At 42.9% G+C, this 22,533-nt stretch overlaps 1 protein-coding gene across 2 annotated transcripts; it reads left to right on the plus strand.

The window, feature by feature from the left end:
• The first annotated feature begins 780 nt into the window (after positions 1 to 780).
• On the plus strand, positions 781 to 21,985 carry LOC138210438 (V-set domain-containing T-cell activation inhibitor 1-like). 2 transcript variants are annotated; one of them, XM_069169603.1, is made up of 7 exons: positions 781 to 1,189; positions 1,262 to 1,336; positions 3,284 to 3,616; positions 6,991 to 7,278; positions 17,903 to 18,184; positions 20,600 to 20,716; positions 20,882 to 21,985. In XM_069169603.1, the coding sequence occupies exons 3-7, from the start codon at positions 3,334 to 3,336 to the stop codon at positions 20,959 to 20,961; spliced, it is 1,050 nt and encodes a 349-aa protein (XP_069025704.1). In that variant the 5' UTR covers positions 781 to 1,189; positions 1,262 to 1,336; positions 3,284 to 3,333; the 3' UTR covers positions 20,962 to 21,985. The 2 variants fall into 2 exon arrangements, with proteins under 2 accessions (XP_069025704.1, XP_069025703.1); XM_069169602.1 differs by lacking the exon at positions 1,262 to 1,336 and having other exon boundaries at positions 783 to 1,189.
• Positions 21,986 to 22,533: the final 548 nt, after the last annotated feature.

The following is a 22,533-nucleotide window of genomic DNA, read 5'->3' on the forward strand; positions in this document are numbered from 1 at the left end:
CTTGAGGCCACAGATGTACATATGTACAGATTTACAGATGTACAGATGTACAGATTTACAGATTTACAGATTTACAGATGTACAGATTTACAGATTTACAGATTTACAGATTTACAGATGTACAGATTTACAGATTTACATATTTACAGATGTACAGATGTACAGATTTACAGATTGTTGATCTCTCTGTAAATTCAGTGAATTGTTTTGCTTCAGGATTGAGTTGCCAGGTCGTCTCCAAGGAAACCGTCAACATTTCTTTTTCATCTGTTTTAAAGACAATAATGATGCCGAACCACGACTGGATTAAAACTTCCCTTTCAGTGTAAAAACCTTTATCTTGATGTCCCTGCATATAAAACTGGATATAAAGTAGTTGAAAGCAACACTAACATGCAAAGAAAGAAAAAATCTGAAGACTTTTATCTTTCTCGTAATTTATTTCATATATATTTGACACTATTTTCTGTATTGTCTTCTCTGCCATGTCACTTATTTTATATCACTTTTTGTTTATGTGTTCTAAAAATATATTTCGTTTTATTGTGAAGCACCTTGTATTGCAAAGAAAAGTTGACTTGATTTGACTGTTAATGATGTAATGATGTCATATAATCAGATATCAGTGAGAGGGTCCAGAACAGGACTTGTACTTTAATATTTGACTGATATTTGGCTGATAATATTTGAATCCTTTGGATACAGGACTTTTTCCTTGTAATGGATTATTTGAATGGAGTATTTTTACTTTTTGACTTCCTTTAATAGAAGAGCTCCCCCTTTCGGTGGAGTTTGAACTGTTCACTTCAAGGAACTTGTGGTTTTATGTTTTTACCAGAATAAATGTTCACTTCGATTTATTTGGTGTCCTTGAGTGGAAGCAGCTGCGCCGCATGTTGCTTCATCTCGGCTCCTTTCGGGGTTTCTCGGTTCGTGGTCTGGAGCTGGTCGTGACGCTGTTGTTCTGCAGGATCTCAGGAGGAAGCTGCACCTTTTTGCAGCATAGAAACCGAAAGTGTCCGCGGATGGTGATCCACTACAGAGGAGTGGCCTCCTCCTGCACCTCCTTTATAGAGCCATCAGACTGATGTCAGCATGTTCATCCGTCGGGTCTCTTCCACAGACATGGAGCTCGTTCTGCTCATCTCTCTCTTCCTGCTGACTGCAAACACGTTTGGAGACGGAACCGGTGAGAGAAAGATTTCTGTCGTCTCATCATCATCTGCAGTTTTGCTTGTGTTTAATTGTTCAAAGTGATCAGCTGTTAGATTAACGAGGAGACAACAGCAGCGCGTGCGACTGTCCCATCAGCCTCCAACTGCATTTTAACATAAAGGTAACGCAGATTAAGGTGACGTCATTCAGTGAAATCATCCTCCTGGTTATTTACAGTCCTATAATACTCATTAATTGGATGTGTTGCATCATTTGGAGGTGTTTTTAAGTTTCGACGTGGGCCGGAAGTGCACTGCTTCCTCTTGACGCACATTTATTTCCGAGAATCGACATTTCATTTCCGATTAAATATCGAATTTGTGCTCCCGTTAAATGAAACCTTTAAATCAGCTGGTGATGTATAAACTAAAGAATATCGTAAATTATATTTCTCATAAAGAATGACATGATGTCCGCAGTGGTGGAAAGTATTTTTACTCGAGTACAAATTTGTGGCATTTGTACTTTAATTGAGTATTTTCCTTTTTATGCAACTCTATTCTTTTTCTCCACTAAATCTCAGAGGTAAATCTTCTGTTTTCTTTACTTGCCTATATTTGTCTGACAGCTTTAAAATTACAGTTTTTCATCCTCTTTCCTGACCTGTAAAAAACATGTAACTATGAATTTATTGATTTTAAATTATAATTTTTCTGATAAACTGAAGGATTAAATGTTTCTTTATGAGTTGGAAATATTCAGTCACATTTTAGGCGAAATAAACATTTTTAAAAACCTCTTGAAATCACCAAACAAAAAAAAGTGTATTTCTGAGCTTTTTAAATCAGTTTAAAATCAGCACAATCTTAAATAATACATCAATAAAATGCACATGAATGCAGCGGTAATATTAAACATCATATAAAACAGTAAAACACTGACAGGGAGTGTTAACTGCACAATTCACAGTGTGTACATTTACTTTTCATACTTCTAGTAGCTGCAGACTTTTACTGAAGTCAAGTTTTGAATGCAGAGCCCCCCCCCCCCCCCCCCCACACACACAAACAAAAGAAATGTCAAACAAATTGAATTAAAATGAACTAATCCCCAGTATTTCCATGTAACCTGAGCTGCAGTAACACATCCTGGTTTTTGTTATCATTTGCAGAAGCAGAGAACGACAGTTTCAGCTCGTTTCCTCTTCGTCTGCCTCCCACACTCAAATCGCTTTTTATTTTATTTTCTGATGAAGCAGAAATACCTGTTTGTGTGGTGACACTTATCTGGATGAAGAGTGAGATTATGTGATAAATGTGAAGAGCTGTCAGCTGTCTAAAAAGATTCCTTCATTTGGCCTCTTTACTGCTGCTGAGCTGGAATGTCACACCTGCATTCATTGTGTTTTTCTGACCACAAGGAGACCACAGCAGTTATCTCAGTGTTGTTAGCTGAAGTCACTCCTTCTTATTAGTTTTCTGGAGGTCCATCTGAAAATAATCCCTCATTCATTAGAAAAGAAGATTCAAGAAGACCTGTTTTTGGGGGCGTGTCTGTTTGATTGACAGGCCTGTGGTGCAGTCAGGTTACAGCTATCGGTGGGCGGGACGTAGTATCGTCAGGTTTCCAATCAGATTGGTCAGATCCACCGCTGGCTCCTCCCCCAGCTCGTCCAAATATGGTCACTTCCTACTCCAAACCTCTCCGAACTATTAAAGATGGTGACGAACAGAATCTGAACTGGAGGATTCATAACGTTCACAAACCAACGATGACATCACTGATGACATCACTGAACATTTCTGAATTAAATCCTCTTTCATAAAGGTTATAATGTTCAGTTTTTCTTTATTCAAACCGTTTTAGAGACGTGTTGGTTCGACTGTATTTCATTAGACTGAAAGGTGTTCGGAGGAAGAGGAGGAGGAGGAAGAGGAGGAGGCTAAAGACACATTTTTATTCACTGGTCTTTTTGTATCTTTCCATATTTACTTTCATATTTTGATTTAACATATTTTCATGTTGTTTTGTGCAGCACACAATGATACGCTGGTGTTTCAGAGGAGATGTGAGTCGTGTTCCCCGACAGATCGAACACACTGACTGATGCATGTTTTTGGTTTTTCAGGGTCAGATGTCACCAGGTTGATCGTGAAAGAGGACGATAATGCCATTTTAATGTGTTCCTTCCCTGAGAGCATCATCGACAAGATGTTTGACTGGAAGAAGCAAGAGGATAAGAAGGAGGTGTTCTTCTATAATGAGGGAGAACATTACAATAACGGCCGTTCAGGTCAAGATGAGCAGTTCAAAGGTCGAGTCTTTCATTTTGAAGACCAACTGGTGTCCGGTAACGCCTCCATAGTTATCAGAAAGACACAGCCGGGGGACAGTGGAAATTACAACTGTGATTTTCCACATGATTCGTCATCAAGACGAGCCCACGTCGAGCTGATCATCCGTGAGTTCCTCCATGAAACCGTTCTGAGACGCCTGCTTATTTACAGACGCGGCTGGTTCAAGAGTCCCAGATGGACTCAAGTCAGAATAAAAACACCGAGCGTGGACGAGGTCTTCAGATGGAGAAGTGTTTCATCTAATCTCAGATTAAATTCGAGGCTCCGCTCTCCATCTGTTGATGTGGAAGTGTTTTCAGTTTCACAGTAAAAAGTGAGGCCTCATGTTAGTGGATGTGCCGCGATAATGAGCCTTTCTTATAGTTTGTTTCCTGGCAGAGGCTGAAGTCTTGTTTATGTCGGTGTGAACCGTCGCGGAGCCGCAGAGGCTTTCATGGCTCGTGTGCTCTCTCCTCGGCAGTAGGGAGGACATGCAGAGAAAGACGGAGACGAGATGACGTGACCGCTGCAGAGCTGCACAACGCTGAGGAAGACTCACTGTGTTTAAACTGATGAGCATGTGACCACTGTGTCTGTCCATGAGGCCGTCTGAGGGCTCTCAAAACCTGCAGCTCAGCTTATCTTAGCCTGGTTTAACTTAGTTTAGCTTGATTTAGCACCAAGACTGTGAACGCTGGAGAAAAAGATAAACAGGCTCTGACCAAAGATAACAGCTCCTCTAAAACTCACTATTTAACAGGTTATATCTCATTATTTGAATCCACAGGAACAGAAAGTGATCATGTGACCGTTTTTACAGGAGGATGCGTGTTGGATTATTTCCTGGTTGCAACACGTCAGCTGCTGCTCCTGGTTTAGAAAAAACAAACCTGTAAAACCTCAAATTATTTATTTTACACTTTAGTTTGAGTCCCAATGAAACAAATGAAATTTGAAGTGTTATTCAGTGAGCTTTAGAGTTACTTCTGAGTGGGTTCATCACCTTTAGATCAGTGAGCTGGAGGTTATAGTGACTATTTATCACAAATCTAAATCGAACTAAAAAATGAGAAGACCACTGATGCATCATGGGAATGAAGGACGATAAAAGAAATCCACTCTGCAAACAAAGTTTTTCTTTTTTGTTGAACAGAGTTTATATTTCGTGACTTCTGCTGCCTCATTGGTTAAAAGCGTCGACCTCCCCAGGTGCATGCTGGTCCTTCACCTGCCTGCCTACCTGTATAATGTGAGCCATCAGATTGATGTTGATCCACCCGGACGTGTTTTCCAACTCTGATTTCAACCCATCCAGGACGGATAGAAACCAGCCTCGTCTGTAAATGCGCCAGGACGTTTATAAAATCTAAAACTGTGGTTTCCTCTCGCAGTTTTAGATCATAAATAATATTTGTAATAAATATTACCGAGTTTTCTTTTTTCTCAGTTTTACCTGACTGCCAAGTTGATGTCACTGAAACATGTCTAACATGTGTTTTATTTCCCCTTTTAGAGAAAATCTTAACCTCTTAGGGTTTCTCATATTCATGCTCATTGCTGCCTCTTTACACCGACCAACCTGAACCTGTTTATGGTTTCAGCAGCATAAAGAGCCGGTTCACGTCTGCGTATCGCTGTGAAATAATCTCTCTGTGGTTTCATGTTCTGTTTCAGTCATATTTGTAGCTCTAACACTGTTAATGGGTTGAAGGATTTCACAGATAAGGGATGAGGCTTTGTTGTTTTTAACCTTCCCCTTCATATTTAAAGTACAGTAAATCACTCATAATAAGATCAATCAGGCTGAAATTCACAGGATTTCATCTTTATTCTATCTGCAATATTTGTGCCAAACTTCACTTTGATAGACAGAAGCGGCTCCAAGATATTTATGAAAGTGCAGCACAGAGCATCTCCAGCAGATGACTGCAGAGCTCCACAAGAACCTCTCTGAAGTGAATAAATAATGATGATAAAGCCTTTTTAAAATACTCAAAAAAGCCACAAGAAGACAAAGTTGTTAAATTTAAACTATAAAAATATCGTCCTAATATTTAGATAAAGATTTATAAAAATAATTATTCTTTAATTCGGTTTATTTTGAGAGATATCAACAGTTTCTCTGATCTGTTTGTGTTCCGCTGTGACAGAGAGACAAACTGCCTTAACTTCCATATATGGTCCGACAGGTAATTTTACCAGCTCCAAAGTCAGACTGTTTACACGGCGCTGACTTTCAATTGGACGACAGTAGCTGTCAATAACACACACGTGGTACCTGCCTGAAGATGCTCTTCTCTGATTGGCTGATCGAGTTGAAAGTCCGGCAGGTCCGTCATTTTACGTCGTAGAAAGATGCTGATTGGTTCGTTTTGTTCCCGGGCGTTCACTGATTTCACAGACACCGAACATCATTGGTCAAATCTTTTGTCATTACTTTATAATTGATCGAGATGTCGGTGTTTAAAACGTTTAAGGAGCTGCGATCAAACTAAACGAGGGAAATAATTCACTTTTATTCGATTTATTTTGACTTCCGCTTGAACTTAAACGAGCTGAATGTAATAGGTGGAGTTTTGTTCTTTAAAACGAGCCGCAGTTTGTTGATAAATGTTTGTTTTTCGATCCATAAATGACTTTTAACGGTGATGCGACAGGTTAGCAGATAAATTGCGAACTATTTACTGCCGTAAAGCGAAATGTAATTATTTTAATGTCGAAAATCCTTCGACGAGATTCATGAGTTTGTTGAAAAAACGAACTTTTAACCTTTAAAATGAGGTATAATATGTCTGTGCTGACCTTCCCGGTCAACGTAAAAATATACCGTATATTAATTTATGAATTTTAAGTGTAAATATCGGGTCGCATACAACCTCCGCACTTCAAAAGGTTAAAAGACAGAACATCGGAGAAAATCCCAGGTGAGTCCTGAATTTGAGTATCAGATATCTGATATCTCTGATCACCACATCTCTACCTGGATGTGACGTCACTCATCCCTGATAAGTGACGACATTTTTACGTCAACATCTCTTCGAGTTGTTGCACTTTGAATAATGTAAAAAGTTCACCATCATTATTACAAAGGAAGTAATCTAACCTGTAATTAAGGTACATTAGTGACTTCTGGTTGATTCCATAAACTTTATTTAAACCACCTGTGACGATATTAATGCAGTAATATTGAAGAAGCTGCAAACATCTATTTAATTCATTCTGTATTTTCCTGTATATAATTGAACTTTTAGTGATCAATGTGATCTGGCTGCTAAAACAGCAACTTCCTCTTTACATTCATAAAATACTGCATTATATAAACATATTTAAATGAGTCAGAAATACAGTTTAAAATGTTATTCAAACATTAAGTTCTGTCAAACAATGCTGGGAGGTGAAATTAAGCTCCACAGTACTGTGCTTTTCTTTTCTTTTAACACTTTGTAAAACACTGAATATGGAAAATGATTTTAATCTGTTGTTTATTCTGTGTTCTCAGGTGCATCTCCAGAGCCATCTCTTTCAACAATTAATCAAACTAACGACTGGGCTCTGCTGGAGTGTGAAGTTAAAGGAGCTTCTCCAGAACCGGTAGTCGAGTGGAGGGACGGAGCTGGAAACATCCTTCATGCTGAAGAACCAAAGGTCACAAAAAACAAAGAGAAAGAAAACAGCTTCAACGTTATTCTCCAGATTAATGTGACCAAGTCCGACAGGTACACCTGTGTTTCCAGACAGGAGAAGATCGACCATCAGATTTCTAAAGGGACCATTGTGCATTTAAATCGTAAGTAATTTTTTAATCTTTAAATAATTGAGATTATTTGTGTTTATGTGTAAATCAGAAACTCAGTCTGAAAGATATGTGAGGTCATCTGAGGTCATCTGAGGTCATTGAGGTCATCTGAGGTCATTGAGGTCATCTGAGGTCATTGAGGTCATGTGAGGTCATCTGAGGTCATCTGAGGTCATTGAGGTCATCTGAGGTCATCTGAGGTCATCTGAGGTCATCTGAGGTGTGTGACTCACTAAACTCTGATAAAACACTCCAGCAGGTGAATTGACAGGAACTGAGCCCAGAATGAAGTGAGTTCAGTCTGAATCCAGCTCCTTCATAATTATCTGTGATATGAAACATGAGTGTTTCCAGCTGTGATCAGTCCCAGCAGCTGTATGAGCTGCACACGATCCACAGTCCCTCTCCGATCGTTACCTTCCTGCTGCTTGCTCGTGAGTCTGAGGACACAAACTGAGCTGGTTGAGACGTGACGTCCGACGTGTCCTCAGGGTTTCACTATTTACTGGAAAGAGTCCTTAAATAACTGATTGGGAGCATTTGTCCTCCTTCCACTGCTCCACTTCACATCATCTCAGATTTATTCACATTTAAACACAACAGAGGTCGAACAAAGTTCAGCACATCATCAGAGTTAAAACAGCCGGATAGACTTTAAAAGTTCAAAGAAATAAGCAGTAAAAAATAAACAATAAAAAATATAAAGCCAAACAAAACACAAGAATGTAGGAGGAATAAAACATGAATTAAATGGAGGTTTAATTTACACAGAAAAGATTTACAATTATCAGTTTAATCCTGAGAACAGAAACGTTCTTTGTTGGATTCACAGACTGAAAGTGAAAGTTTTGAAATATGTCTCAGAGCGGAGACGTAATTTAACACCATGAGAGTTTCACTATTTACTGAAAACTGGAGCCTAAAATCTCTTTGTTTTCTCCACCTGACGTCTGCAGCGCCGGCCTCAGATAACAAACCCGTCTGTGAGCGTGTTTTCTGCTGACTCGGGAGTTAAACGCCGTCTGAAAGCAGAGTTCAGCCGAGTGGTGACTGTTGGAGTGAAAGTAGAAAAGTAAACAGCTGACTGAACTCAGATCGTCCTCGTCTGGTCATAAATATTATAAATATTCTCCTCCGACGTCAATAAATCCTGCAGGCCGGAAATCAAACCAGAGGAATGTGAGATGTTCGAAACACCAGACTGAAACTGTACAGGTGTGTGTGTGTGTGTGTGTGTGTGTGTGTGTGTGTGTGTGTGTGTGTGTGTGTGTGTGTGTGTGTGTGTGTGTGTGTGTGTGTGTGTGTGTGTGTGTGTGTTGTTGGACTTGGGCTCCTGCTAAAGTAACCAATATGTGTCAGCCTCCAGTCCTGCGTGTTCTTTAATGAGGCAATAGGAGAAGATGTCAGGCTCCAAGATATTTATTTAACAGCAGCAGAATAACCAGTTTACAGAGCTCTGGGTCCAGACTATGTTTCCCTGACAACAACAGAGTAAGTGTCAGTTCACGAAGTCTGAGCTTCTGACTTTCCCTGACCGTCTTCTTATAGTACAGACACCAAAAAGTCATGTGTATTGATGTGTCCTTTGTTGGTTGGAGGAGGTGGTGGTTGTCTTCCTTCACATCCTGGAGTCCTCCAGACAGCCATCTGCTCCTGTTTGTGCCTCAAAGAACAACAGTATGTGACCCCACAGGTTGCAGACCCCCTCCTGTGACCTTTTGGTTTGGCACAGTACTCTCACTCTCATTCACAAACACAACCTTTTGTCTACACCTTCATTCACAACCACACCCTGTTGTCTACACCTTCATTCACAAACACACCCTGTTGTCTACACCTTCATTCACAAACACACCCTGTTGTCTACACCTTCATTCACAAACACAGCCTTTCGTCTACCCCTTAGGATTAATAGTTGATAATACGACCTATATATAATTAATATGATATGGCATATATATATGTTGTATTATTGTAAACATAACCTAGTACAGAATCGCACAATTCCCCCTTTTGGTCTCCCACAGGAGACCAACAACTGTAAGAAAGAAAGAGAACACAAATCAATGCAAAAGAGACACGAGTGCATACAAACAAATCCTACACAACATTCTCCTCATCATCCTCCTCCCTGTCCATCAAGGCCAGCTCCCCTTCCAGGAGCAAGGACATCTGGTAGGGAGGAGGGTTGCCCGTCTTCTCCACAGTGGCCACGATAATGCGGCTGCACAATGACCTAATGCAGGGAACACAACAACAGCCACACAATGCAAAAGCACACAATATATGTCATAATCTCTCCAATAATTGGGGTTACCATAACATGAGACTCCATCGCATAAATCAAACTTGAACGAAGTGGATGAACCTCTGATGTAATTCAGCCCTATACCCCTGTATTTAGTCAGCCATTTGTCTGCGTGTCCTGATGCTCTGTTTTCCCGCTCCTGGTGTGGCATCGGCCCTGACCCAGCGTCCACTGGGGAGGTTCTGTTGCCGTGCACTGTGACCAGTGATACCAGTTCTCTCCTTTGCCGTCCAGCCGGACTGCGTGCGTTGTCCTCTCCTTAACTTTGTACGGTCCGGTCCACCTTGGTTCCGACCACTTCCTCTTGATCACCTTTAGGAGTACCCACTCCGCTGTATGTGGTGTTCCTGGTTCACTGCCCCCTTTTGTCTCCGTCACCTGTGTAAAGAAACCTGACACCAAAGCTGTTAGTTGATCGTAGTATGGCTTATATTTCATCCAAGAACTGGTTTCGATCGTCACCGGGTTTCCTGCGCCTGGACCCGGAAACTGCTGTCCAGTCCACAGTTCAAAAGGAGTGAACCCTGTGGTAGAATTCACAGAGCTGTGCACTGCCATCAATGCTCCTGGCAGAGCCTCCACCCAGGACAGCTTGGTTTGAGCACATCCTTTACTGATTTTACTTTTCGGTGTCTGATTCATTCTTTCTACCCTCCCCTGTGACTGAGGGTGGTAGACCGGGCCAAATGCGTGTTTTAGGCCCAAATGTTTTTCTACTTCTTGTAAGTCTTTATTTTTGAAATGGGAGCCGTTATCTGAACGGATGCGACGAGGAAACCCATGCACGGGTATGTAGTGATTTATCAAGAATTTGATCACTGTTTTTGCATCCTCTTTTTTAGCAGGTATTGCCTCTGGCCAGCCAGTGTATGCATCCACAGCTACCAGGAGGTACCTGTGTCCTCCCACTCTGTCAATCATGTCGGTGTAATCAATGATAATGTCCAGCCCCGGGAGCTGTGGCAGGGGAAACTGTCCTTGGTGAGGCTTAATGGTCGCCTTTACATTGTATACCATACACACACTACATTCTCTCACGTGGTTTTCTATCATAGCTGGTAGAAATAGATGCCACCAATGGGTCAGATGTCTCTGCATCTGTTTCTGTCCACAGTGAGTGAGACCATGTGCTTCCTGTAATGTCCTCTGTACCAGGCCTGGTGGCAGAACTAGTCTACCATCCAGGGCTCTCCACAATCCATCCTGTTCTGTGGCTCCTCTGTCCTGCCATACACTGGTGTCCCATGGAGAGGCCTTGGCCTGTTCTTTCCTTATCATGTCTACATCACACTGTGGCAGCATGTCCTGTATTGTCCTGTCGGTTTGCAACATAACGTACTCAGCTCCATATCCTGCCGTTCTCTTGGCAGCCTGGTCTGCTTGATCATTGCTCATTGCAATCCAGGTGTCTGTTTTGTCATGTCCTTTACACTTCATGATAGCCACAGCTTTTAGCTTCATTAGTGCCTCCACCAGTCTTTTCATGTCTGTTTCATGTCTGCTGGGTGTCTTGTCTGCAGTCAGGAATCCTGCTCTGATCCATTGTCTTAGCTCTATATGAACAGCACCCACTACATATGCTGAGTCTGTGTAGATGTTTACAACTTTCCCTTCTGCCCATTCTAATGCTTTAATCATGGCCTGTAGTTCTGCTATCTGAGCTGACTCTTTTCCAACTACTGGTTCTGCTACCACTTCCTGAAATCCTTTCTGTGTTCTCCTGACCACCGCTAGGGCTGCTTTCAGTCCGTCCGTTGGGTGTCTGTAACAACACCCATCTGTGAACAGGGTTTCATCAGCATCAGGGAAAGGGATGTTCTGCAAGTTCTCTCTCACCCTGACATCTTTCTGCACTCTTTCCTCACACACATGCGGCTCCCCTTCTCCCATGTTGTCTGCCATGTTTATGTCTTCATGTGTGTATGTGATGTGTGGTGATGTCAGCGTTTTGTCCAGCCTGGTCTGTCTTAATGATGACATGGTGAACGCTGTAGAATTCACATATGCCACGACTGTGTGTGTGGTGAGTACTATTAATTGATGTTGCATGACTATGTGTGCCGTTTTCTGCAAAATGTTCACCACTCCTGCTGCATGTCTTGTGCATGGTGGGTGTCTGTTCTCTGTAGCATCTAGTGTCACACCTACATACATCAACACTTTCCGCTCACCCCCCTTTTTCTGAAACAGCACATCATTTACTGTCTGGGCTGTTTCAGAAACATCCAGATAGAATGGAACTTTGTAGTCAGGGACAGCCAGATCAGAAGCAGTGCTAAGAGCGTTTTTGAGTGATATAAACGCCATTTCCGCCTGCGCGGTCCAGATTAAGGGTGCACTGAGATTCCTCATGCCCTGTTCGTTTACCATAGCCCTCAACGGGGCAAACAACCATACAAAGGGACAAAGTGTCTGCTGAATCCCATCAGCCCCAAAAATGATAACATGTCCTTGACTGTGACGGGTTTAGGATGATGCAGGACAGTATCTCTATGTGATCCGGATACGCCGGTCCCACTTTGAGACACAACCCTGCCTAAAAACGTCACTGACTGGCGGCAGCATTGCAGCTTGGACCGAGAGACCTTAAATCCAATCTGGAAAAGCCGGAGTAGCAACATTTCAGTGGCCTTAAGACACAGGGCGGGGTTCGGGGCTGCTAAGAGGAGGGCATCTACATACTGGATCAGTACGACACCAGGTGGTAACGTCAGATTCGTCAGCTGGTCTCTCAAGGCTTGATTAAACAACCCCGGCGAGAGAATGAAACCTTGTGGCATGCGTGTGTACTGCAGCTGTTGACCCTGGTATGTAAATGAGAAAATATTACGCAGGGATGGTTCTAATGGCAGACAGAAAAACGCATTAGCCAGGTCAATACAGGAGAACCACTTGTGGTCTGGTGTGAGACCTGACATTGCCGTGTAGGGATTTGGAACAGGTACAGTGGGAGTCGCCACCACGCTGTTAACACGTCTCAGGTCGTGTGCCATGCGATATTTGCCGGTGTTTTGTTTCTCAACAGGTAAGATAGGTGTGTTCCATGCACTACCCGACCGCTCCAACACTCCTGCATTTAAAAGACCGACAATAGTGTCTCCTATGCCTACCTCTGCCACCTGTTTGTGGGGATACTGTTTCTGCCAAATGGGTGTGTAATCAGTGAGTGAGAATGTGATAGTTTTGACTCCACCACAGAAGCCCACATCAGTGGGGCCTGTGGACCATAATGCCTGTGGCAGTAAGTCCAGCATGTGAGCGGAGTCGGGGTGGTCAGTCTTTTCCCTGCCGTGATAACGCTCAATTTGTTGGTGTTCCAGGGTTGTCTTGTCAGTGAGAAGTTTTGTAAGTCTGTATGCCTTCTCAGTAGGTGAGAACGACAGATGAGGAATCTGGGTGTGCAGCCAATCAGTTTGTGCGAGCAATCGTTTAGTCATTGGGCCCAAGTCTTTGGCCTGATGTCCCGTATGTACTGCGAGTGTGATATGTGGTGTAGCCTCGGTGGACATTTTATACCATTGTATTTGGTCCCATGTCAGGTCAACCGCTGCCGCCACCCCCTCTGGACCCATAAAAGTGCATGTGGACTGTATTGACCATTCCACATCCGCCACTTCCTTTTCAAATGCCTCGTGATATACTTCATCCCGATCATAATATAGGGTTACATGGAGGGGATCAGAGGGAGGAGCATAAGGATGAAGAGTGGCAATCCAGGGTTTCCACTCCTGAAACGTTGACCAGACTCCGCCCCCGGTGGTGGGTTCCGGTAGCACAGTTCCCCAATAGATGTCCGCCCATCTGCCTGGTGCCCGAGGGCGAGTTGTCTGCGGACAACATCATCTGTGACCCTGAACACATCGAGTTCAACGAGCAGTTTAGCGACATGCCATTTGGAAAAGTCACTACCACTCCTTCTGGGCTGCACAAAATGGATGCTCCTGTTCTGATCAAAATGTCTCTCCCCATAAGATTTACAGGGCAGGTTGGGGCCGCGATGAACTGATGTGTGAATGACTGTCCAGCCACTACCGCATGGAGTGGTGTTGTGAGAGGCAGGTGTTCAGATTTTCCCGAGAATCCAACAAGCTTGATTGTCGAGTGTGAGAGTTTGTCTGGTGGCACATTGTCAGCTAGCGTAGAATAGGGAGCACCAGTGTCTACTAGGAAGGGCAGGTCCTTTTGTAGTACTCTCATTGTCATGTAGGGGTCTGCCAACCCCACATGGCTGGTGTTTCTCGGGCCTCCTCAGAACCACCCCTCATGTGAGCGGGGGTCCTGCATCTGGGGGTACTGTCCAGGTGGTGGGGGTGGTGCTACCCCTGCATTTGGGGCTTGATGGGTGTAGCCTTGCGGAGGGAACGGAGGCGGGTCCGGTCGGGGCCCTGGAGAGTACCACCCATTTCCTTGTGGGCAGGTCCTGAACCAGTGATCAGACTGTCCGCATATAAAACAGCTGTTCCCTCTGGGCGGTCCTCCTCTCATGCCACCTCCCCGAGCTCTACCTCTGAACCCTCCCCTGTTCTGTCTGGGTCCCTGCCAATATTGTGGAGGAACGGGTGGCCAATTAGAATACTGTGGAGAGGGTGCATATGGCATCATCATGTGGGTCTGAGGTGGAGGTGGAGCCAGCGGTGTCTGCTGTGGTTGAGTTGGTGGTGTGTGCATGTGTGAAGTGTCGGGTTGAGGTGTCGGCTGTACCACCATTTGTGCCTCCCCCTTGTGACCTCTTTTTGTTGCAGTAGCTCTACTTCGAGCATCCTCTAATTGCAGTTTTAACAGCTGGGTCTGTGCCGCATTCAGACCATCATCCCTCTCTTTTTGCTTCTGTTGGTGAGCCCTAGTGTGGTGCGCTAAATGTTTTTCCCACTGTTGACTGTCAGATCCTAACATGTCTGGATTAGCCTCCATGTTATCCTGTACTGACCGTGGCATTCCTCCTAATACAGCTTTACGGAAAAGAGTGGCTTGCAGGGGGCTCGAGCTAGGATGTGTCCCAGCCACCTCCGTCCAGGTGTTCCTGCACTGAAGTAAAAATTCTGCCACACTCTCTCTGTCTTTGTATGTGAATGTCAGACAGTGCATCGCACCCAGCGGTGGGGGAAACCTCTCCCTCATTGCTTTTCCAATTCTTGTGGCCTTAGGGGTAAAGAGAGAATCATCTCGTTCGGTCCCTGTGTCGGCTGATATCTCAATTTGTGTGGTCTCGTGCAGCCAGCTGGCGGCCAATCAGTGCTCTCCAGTCACCCATAGCTAGTGTATGTCCCTGGGTGAGTTGGCAGAACTTTGTCATCCATGTGCCACCCCCTTCTGATGGGCTGGGCATTTTTTCCAGGATGCCATTCATGTCTGTGAACGAAAAGGGCTGATATACCAGCCCCTTTCCAGGGCCTTTGTCTAAGAGGGGCATCATCATGTGACGGGGTCTATCCTTGGAGCGGGTGTTGTATGAGTGTGAATGTGAATTTGGTTTTATGGTAGGCTTATGTTCTGGGTGAGGGGAGGAGAGAAGCAAGCGCCCATTAAGTTGGGCTGCAAACTCTACCGGACCGTTTTCGTCTGATTCTGTCTCGCTGTGGTGTGATTCACTCCCTGTCTCTGATTCCTCACCCTCTCCATCCCCTCCCCGCTCATGTTCTGGTCTCCGCCTACTTTCAGTGCCTCCCTGCTCCCTCAGCGAGTGATGGTCACGCTCTCGACGCGCTCTGACCTCCCAGGGTTCCTGGGTTGGGTCTGCAGGCGTGGAGGTATACATTCTGTTCTTTCCTGTCTCAGTCGTGGGCTGTTCTGCCGTCCATGGTGCTTTCAGGCCCTGTTCTACCTCTTCCACCATCGATGTCAGTCGGGTCAATTTACTCTGAATCTCGCCCTCCATTCTGAGATGTTCTTGTGCTAGTAGTTCATACTCCTCTCTAACCCTGTCTGCTCCTGGCCTTGGGCCCTCGTCTGGCACCGGAACGGCCTCCACAGTTCCACCTTTTATGGCGAACAGTGGTGCCTGTATCCGTGGGCCTAAGACATAAGGAGGGGGTGCAGTTGACTGAGACAGGTCAGGATACAATTTCGGTGCTGAAGTCATGGGGGGTAGGTCGGTTTTGTCCGTCGTGGTAGTCATAATCTGCGGTATGTCATCTGGTCTTTTCTTCACCTGCTCTTTCCGTTTACTCTCCCACACTTGCTGTGTGGCTCCGCCTGCTAATGCCATATTATGCAATCTTCTTCTCCTATCCTGCATCTCTTCCTTTTCCTTTTTCCACTTCCTTTTTTCTGTCCACCTCTTAGGACCACCTTCTTCACATTTCTTTATGTCTTTTCTGGTCTTATTTTCTGCTCTACTCAGCCATGGCCATATTACCGTCGTGTCCTGGTCTGAGGGGAATCCTTCTGTTTCCTTCAGTTCTTCCCATAACTTATCATATTCTCTCATCTCTCTTTCTGACTCCCTTGTCACATCCACTACTCAACTGCATCCTAATGAGACCTCACTGTTCTCCTACATTCACTTCTGGGCCACAGCCCCCATACTACAAACACTCTCGATCAAATTCACCTTCCATCTCCTTTTTTAATTTGTTTTTTACTGTTTATTCAACACTACCACACAGTGATAATTCAACACACACGTGGAGATTGAGTGTGAATGACTCCTTTAGGTCAATTTGTGGATCCAGTGAGACAAGCTTCTAGGCTGAATAACTTCAGTCCGGTCTCACTCTAGGGGTCACCCCAGATACCACAAATCTTTTAATTCACGCTCACTTCTTCACCAACACCACCCTTTGTCCCCACAGAACAAGAACTTGCCGAGACTGGATGTCTCTATAAAAACTTGCTTAGTTCTTGGAAGCCACCCACATTTCCCCGTATTTAAATGCTTTCAACAATCTTCAATTTCACTTCAACATCAGACTGCAGTGGTCAGTTCTTCATAAGAAAAATTAATGACCTCACACACATTATATCGCCGGGCCTCTTTAAGTTTACGCCTTATACAACGATCTTTCGCTCCGACTCTAACGGAGGCAGGTCTGTAACCCTGGGTCTTTGCTACGACTCTAACGTAGACGGGACTCCAACCCTTGGGTTTTTTGGAGGACTATAACCTCTCTGGTTTCCAAACCCTACCATGGGCCTTTAACCCCTGCTTTTACCAACGCTGGGCCTCTAACCCCCATCTCACACTTGATTACTCTGCTGCTTACTAGGACATTGAGGTCCTCACCATGACAACAATATAATTTGACAATATCCAATTGCAGAACTTCGTTAAAACAGGTGTCTGCTTACCTTCTTAGATGTGGGCCCACTGTTGTCACCGTTGACCAGATGTCCGCTGTTGGTAGACTTTGTACCGCCTTCACTTCTCCGTCCTCATCACGTCAGGGTCACCAAATTGTTGGACTTGGGCTCCTGCTAAAGTAACCAATATGTGTCAGCCTCCAGTCCTGCGTGTTCTTTAATGAGGCAATAGGAGAAGATGTCAGGCTCCAAGATATTTATTTAACAGCAGCAGAATAACCAGTTTACAGAGCTCTGGGTCCAGACTATGTTTCCCTGACAACAACAGAGTAAGTGTCAGTTCACGAAGTCTGAGCTTCTGACTTTCCCTGACCGTCTTCTTATAGTACAGACACCAAAAAGTCATGTGTATTGATGTGTCCTTTGTTGGTTGGAGGAGGTGGTGGTTGTCTTCCTTCACATCCTGGAGTCCTCCAGACAGCCATCTGCTCCTGTTTGTGCCTCAAAGAACAACAGTATGTGACCCCACAGGTTGCAGACCCCCTCCTGTGACCTTTTGGTTTGGCACAGTACTCTCACTCTCATTCACAAACACAACCTTTTGTCTACACCTTCATTCACAACCACACCCTGTTGTCTACACCTTCATTCACAAACACACCCTGTTGTCTACACCTTCATTCACAAACACACCCTGTTGTCTACACCTTCATTCACAAACACAGCCTTTCGTCTACCCCTTAGGATTAATAGTTGATAATACGACCTATATATAATTAATATGATGTGGCATGTATATATGTTGTATTATTGTAAACATAACCTAGTACAGAATCGCACAGTGTGTGTGTGTGTGTGTGTGTGTGTTAAAAAATAGAATTTTTTTTATCACATTTTGTTTTGCTGCAGAAATAATAGTAAAATTCTGATATTTAAAATCAGTTTTCTGAGATTTAACCAACAATTATGAAGAAAGTTGTATTTTTATCATGTAAATTAGATGAACAACAATTATTACATGTTTAATCTGATAATTTATCTTCATTTATTGTTTATGTTCTGGTGCAGGTTTTGAGGTGGACATCAAGACAGTTGATAAAACAGATGATGGAGTTCTGGTTCAGTGTTCAGTTCGAGGAGCTTCTCCAGAACCTAAAGTCCAGTTGAAGAACCGTTCTGGAAACACGGTTCCTGCTGCAGAACCACAGGTCACAGAAAGAGGAGGCAGCTACGACATCATCCTCCAAACTACTGTGAAGAAGACCGACTACTATCAATGTGTAGCTACACAGGAGGAAGGTGGAAATCCACTTCATGCTGAAACTTACGTCATTGTTCCTGATCAACGAGGTGAGCTTCTTTCTATTTCTATTTTCTCATTCATATATTTGTATTCTTCATGTTTCAGATGTTTTTATGTCTCAAGTGTTTCAAGCTGAGTCGACTTTTTACTGAGACTCCACTTCATCATCTCCAGAGATGAAAGGAGACGATGTGAAACAGAAAGAACAAACACAACTGGAGGTTCTAGTGAACACTGAAATCAGACACACAAACACACACTCACTACACACAATCTACACACAAACACACACACACTCACTACACACAATCTACACACAAACACACACACTCACTACACACAATCTACACACAAACACACACTCACTACACACAATCTACACACAAACACACACACTCACTACACACAATCTACACACAAACACACACACTCACTACACACAATCTACACACAAACACACACACTCACTACACACAATCTACACACAAACACACACACTCACTACACACAATCTACACACAAACACACACACTCACTACACACAATCTACACACAAACACACACTCACTACACACAATCTACACACAAACACACACACTCACTACACACAATCTACACAAAAAACACACACTCACTACACACAATCTACACACAAACACACACTCTCTACACACAATCTACACACAAACACACACTCACTACACACAATCTACACACAAACACACACTCACTACACACAAACACACACTCATGAAACACAATCTACACACAAACACACACACTCACTACACACAATCTACACACAAACACACTCTCTACACACAGACACACACACTCACTACACACAATCTACACACACTCACTACACAAAAACACACTCACTACACACAAACACACACACTCACTACACACAATCTACACACAGACACACACACTCACTACACACAATCTACACACAAACACACACTCACTACACACAATCTACACACACTCACTACACACAAACACACTCACTACACACAAACACACACACTCAGTACACACAATCTACACACAAACACACACACTCACTACACACAATCTACACACAAACACACACTTACTAAACACAATCTACACACAAACACACACACTCACTACACACTCACTACACACAAACACACACACTCACTACACACAATCTACACACAAACACACACTCACTACACACAATCTACACACACTCACTACACACAAACACACTCACTACACACAAACACACACACTCAGTACACACAATCTACACACAAACACACACACTCACTACACACAATCTACACACAAGATGTTGGTTAACTATCTGATCTGGAGGAGACTCATGAAAACACATTTAGGAACTAAATCATCACAATCACATGTTTTTAAGATACAAGTGAAATTAATAAATAAATTATTGATCCGTGTTGAACCACAAATATTCAGAGGTTCACTGAAGTTCTTATTTTCTGTAAATTAATCGATGAGATGGAGACGAAGCGGTTTAATAACTGCAGCAGCAAACACATGAATCACATCAGAAACAATGAGGACACTTTAGTTTTTGTTCTGGATTATAAATTAAAGTGAAGATCAAAAGATGCTTCAAAGTTTCATGGAGTCTCAAAGAAACAGGAAAGATTTCCTGGAAGCGACTGGACGTGTTGCAGTAGAGAACCAGCAGGGGGCAGAATCTGTCTGCAGCCGACCACAAACATCAAACATTTACAACAATAAAACGCTGCTTTTACTTTGAAATTCTCCGAGAACAAAGAAGAAGAAGAAGAAGAAGAAACGTCCTGAAGATGTGATCTGAGAAACGAATGAGATTCAGCTGCAGTCTGAACAGAGACTGAAACACATGAGGGGAGAGAAGAGGAAGGAAACACAGCACAGGAGGAAGATGTTCCAGCATCACCATCTTCATCATCACCATCATCATCACCATCATCACCATCATCATCATCATCACCATCATCACCATCATCATCATCATCATCACCATCATCATCACCATCATCACCATCATTATCATCATCACCATCATCATCACCATCATCACCATCATCACCATCATCACCATCATCATCATCACCATCATCACCATCATCATCATCATCACCATCATCATCACCATCATCACCATCATCATCATCATCACCATCATCATCATCATCATCATCACCATCATCATCATCATCATCATCATCATCATCACCATCATCATCATCATCATCATCACCATCATCATCATCACAGAAACCAGAACTGAGCTGTGGAACCGAGCTGGAAGGAAACTGGACGTTAGATCCACGTTAACGTCTCTGAAGATGATCACATTTATCTCAGTGGGAGATTTTAGATTTCAGGAGCAGGAACACATGTTGTTGTTCATCAGGACGTTTTATTCTGAGTCCAACTTGAACTTTGTCTGATCTTTGTTTCAGATTCTCCCACTGGATGGATTGTCGCTCTTTCAGTTGTCAGCATTATTTTGGTCGCTGTTGTTGTTGCTTTTCTTCTTCTTCTCCAAAAGGGTTTCATCAAACTAAAACGTAATCAAGGTAAGTTTGAACATTTGATGAGAATCTCTCACATGAACTTCTTTGTGTCTCCTGTTCAGATATCAGTTTGTGTTTCTGTCCTCCAACATGAATCTTTGTGTTTGTATTTAAAGGATGAAGTCAGTCTGGATCTTCTGCTCTATAATCCAGTTTTCCTTCCTGCAGGTTCTCCGTCAGCGCCGAGCGACTCCCTCAGTTCCTCACAGCTTCCTGATGACGAGCTGAAACAAACTCTCAATGCGTGAAGTCTGCTGCTGAAGTCTGTCAGCTGTTCTCAGTCCGTTCTGGGAGAACCAGTCGGAGGACGTTCTGGACGCTCCTCCTTTAGATCAACACTGGTTTTTATTGTATTACAAGTTTACTCATGTTTTATGTTGTAATATGCAAATGAGGTCTCATCTGATTAAATATGATTTATTTATTTTAGACATTTCCAGAACTGAAATCTGAACGTTGGATGAAGCAGGTTTAAAATCTCTTGTTTCATTTTGTTAAATTGAGTTTGGATTTCTCAGTTTATTTCTGCATGAATCAGAAAATAATCTCAACAGATTTAAATAATCAAATTAAAAGTAACACAGCAGAATTTAAATGGTTCTAAACTTCAGGAGAAGAACTGAGTTGTTGTTCTTCATGCTGAGTTTTTCTGTCGGAGTTCACAGCTGAAGGATTCTGACAGAAAACCTGAGTCACAGCAGGAGATTTCAAACAAGCAGGAGACTTTAAATGTCTTTTAATCTGAAACTCTCAGACAGGAAGTGAAGAACGGAAGATAAAGTTTGTTTTCTGAAGTCATGCAGAAGAACTTTTAATCAGTCGGAGACACAAAACCAACTTCTGACTGAAGCCTGAATAAATAAATCCTGCTGTTCAGATGTGAATATTTAGTTTATATATATATATATGAAATGTTTTTATTTTATATTTGTGTTTTTGACATTTAAAAGAAACCTTTTTATTGCTTTTTTATTATTGTTCTAAGAATGTTTGTTGTTTACAGCTGCAGTTGAAGATTATTAAAATTTTAGATGAAGATATTTTTTTTTTATTTTTTTTATTAATCAGTTAATTTCTTGATGAATAAAAGTGAATAAACGTCCATCCCAATTTCTGCAGCTCCAGCTGACGTCCTCAAAGTTTTCAATCCAACGAGAATCATTTTATTATATTTTAGCTCTGATGTTGTTAACTGATGATCAACTTGAAAGGTTTCATGAAGTTTCAGTCGCTGTTCGATCGCTTCATTCAACACTTTAAATAAAATATGAAACCGACAAACTGAAACTGTTTTTGTGTCTTTGATAACAGAAGCAGAAGTGATTTTACTGTTTTGATCAGATTCTAAGATGATTCATGTTTTACATCGTTTTATTTTGTTTTTAATGAAAGACTTTTGAAGGAGCAGAAACATTTTGAGTGTTTCAGATATTCTGGATTTAAAACAGGACTTCTTCCCACTGTTTCCTGTTAAATTAGTGTCGTTTTATCCGGATAAACCTTCATTCATGTCTTTTCTTCTTCAGGCTTCTTTTTTCAATCCACAGTTTCACATTAAAACGCGGAGAATCCGCGTCTTGACGCTTTTATTGTGAAGGATCCTTGGCGGAAGTGCCGCCGGCTGCAGGAGCAGCTGTGGAAGTGAGCGTGTTTGAGGATGAGTGTTTGTCAGGAGTCGGTAACTGTCCTCAGTGATGTTCTGGGATGTTAAAGTGATGCTGAATCCTCGGAGGACTTCGACAACGATGGAGCTTCTTCCCCTCGTGTGTCTCTGTCTGCTGACTCGGTCTGGAAACACGTTGGGACACCAAACCGGTGAC

Source organism: Embiotoca jacksoni, unplaced genomic scaffold (assembly GCF_022577435.1).
Source record: "Embiotoca jacksoni isolate LCO1_2020_lvr unplaced genomic scaffold, fEmbJac1.0.p SCAF_46, whole genome shotgun sequence".
In the NCBI taxonomy this organism is placed as follows: Eukaryota; Metazoa; Chordata; class Actinopteri; family Embiotocidae; genus Embiotoca; species Embiotoca jacksoni.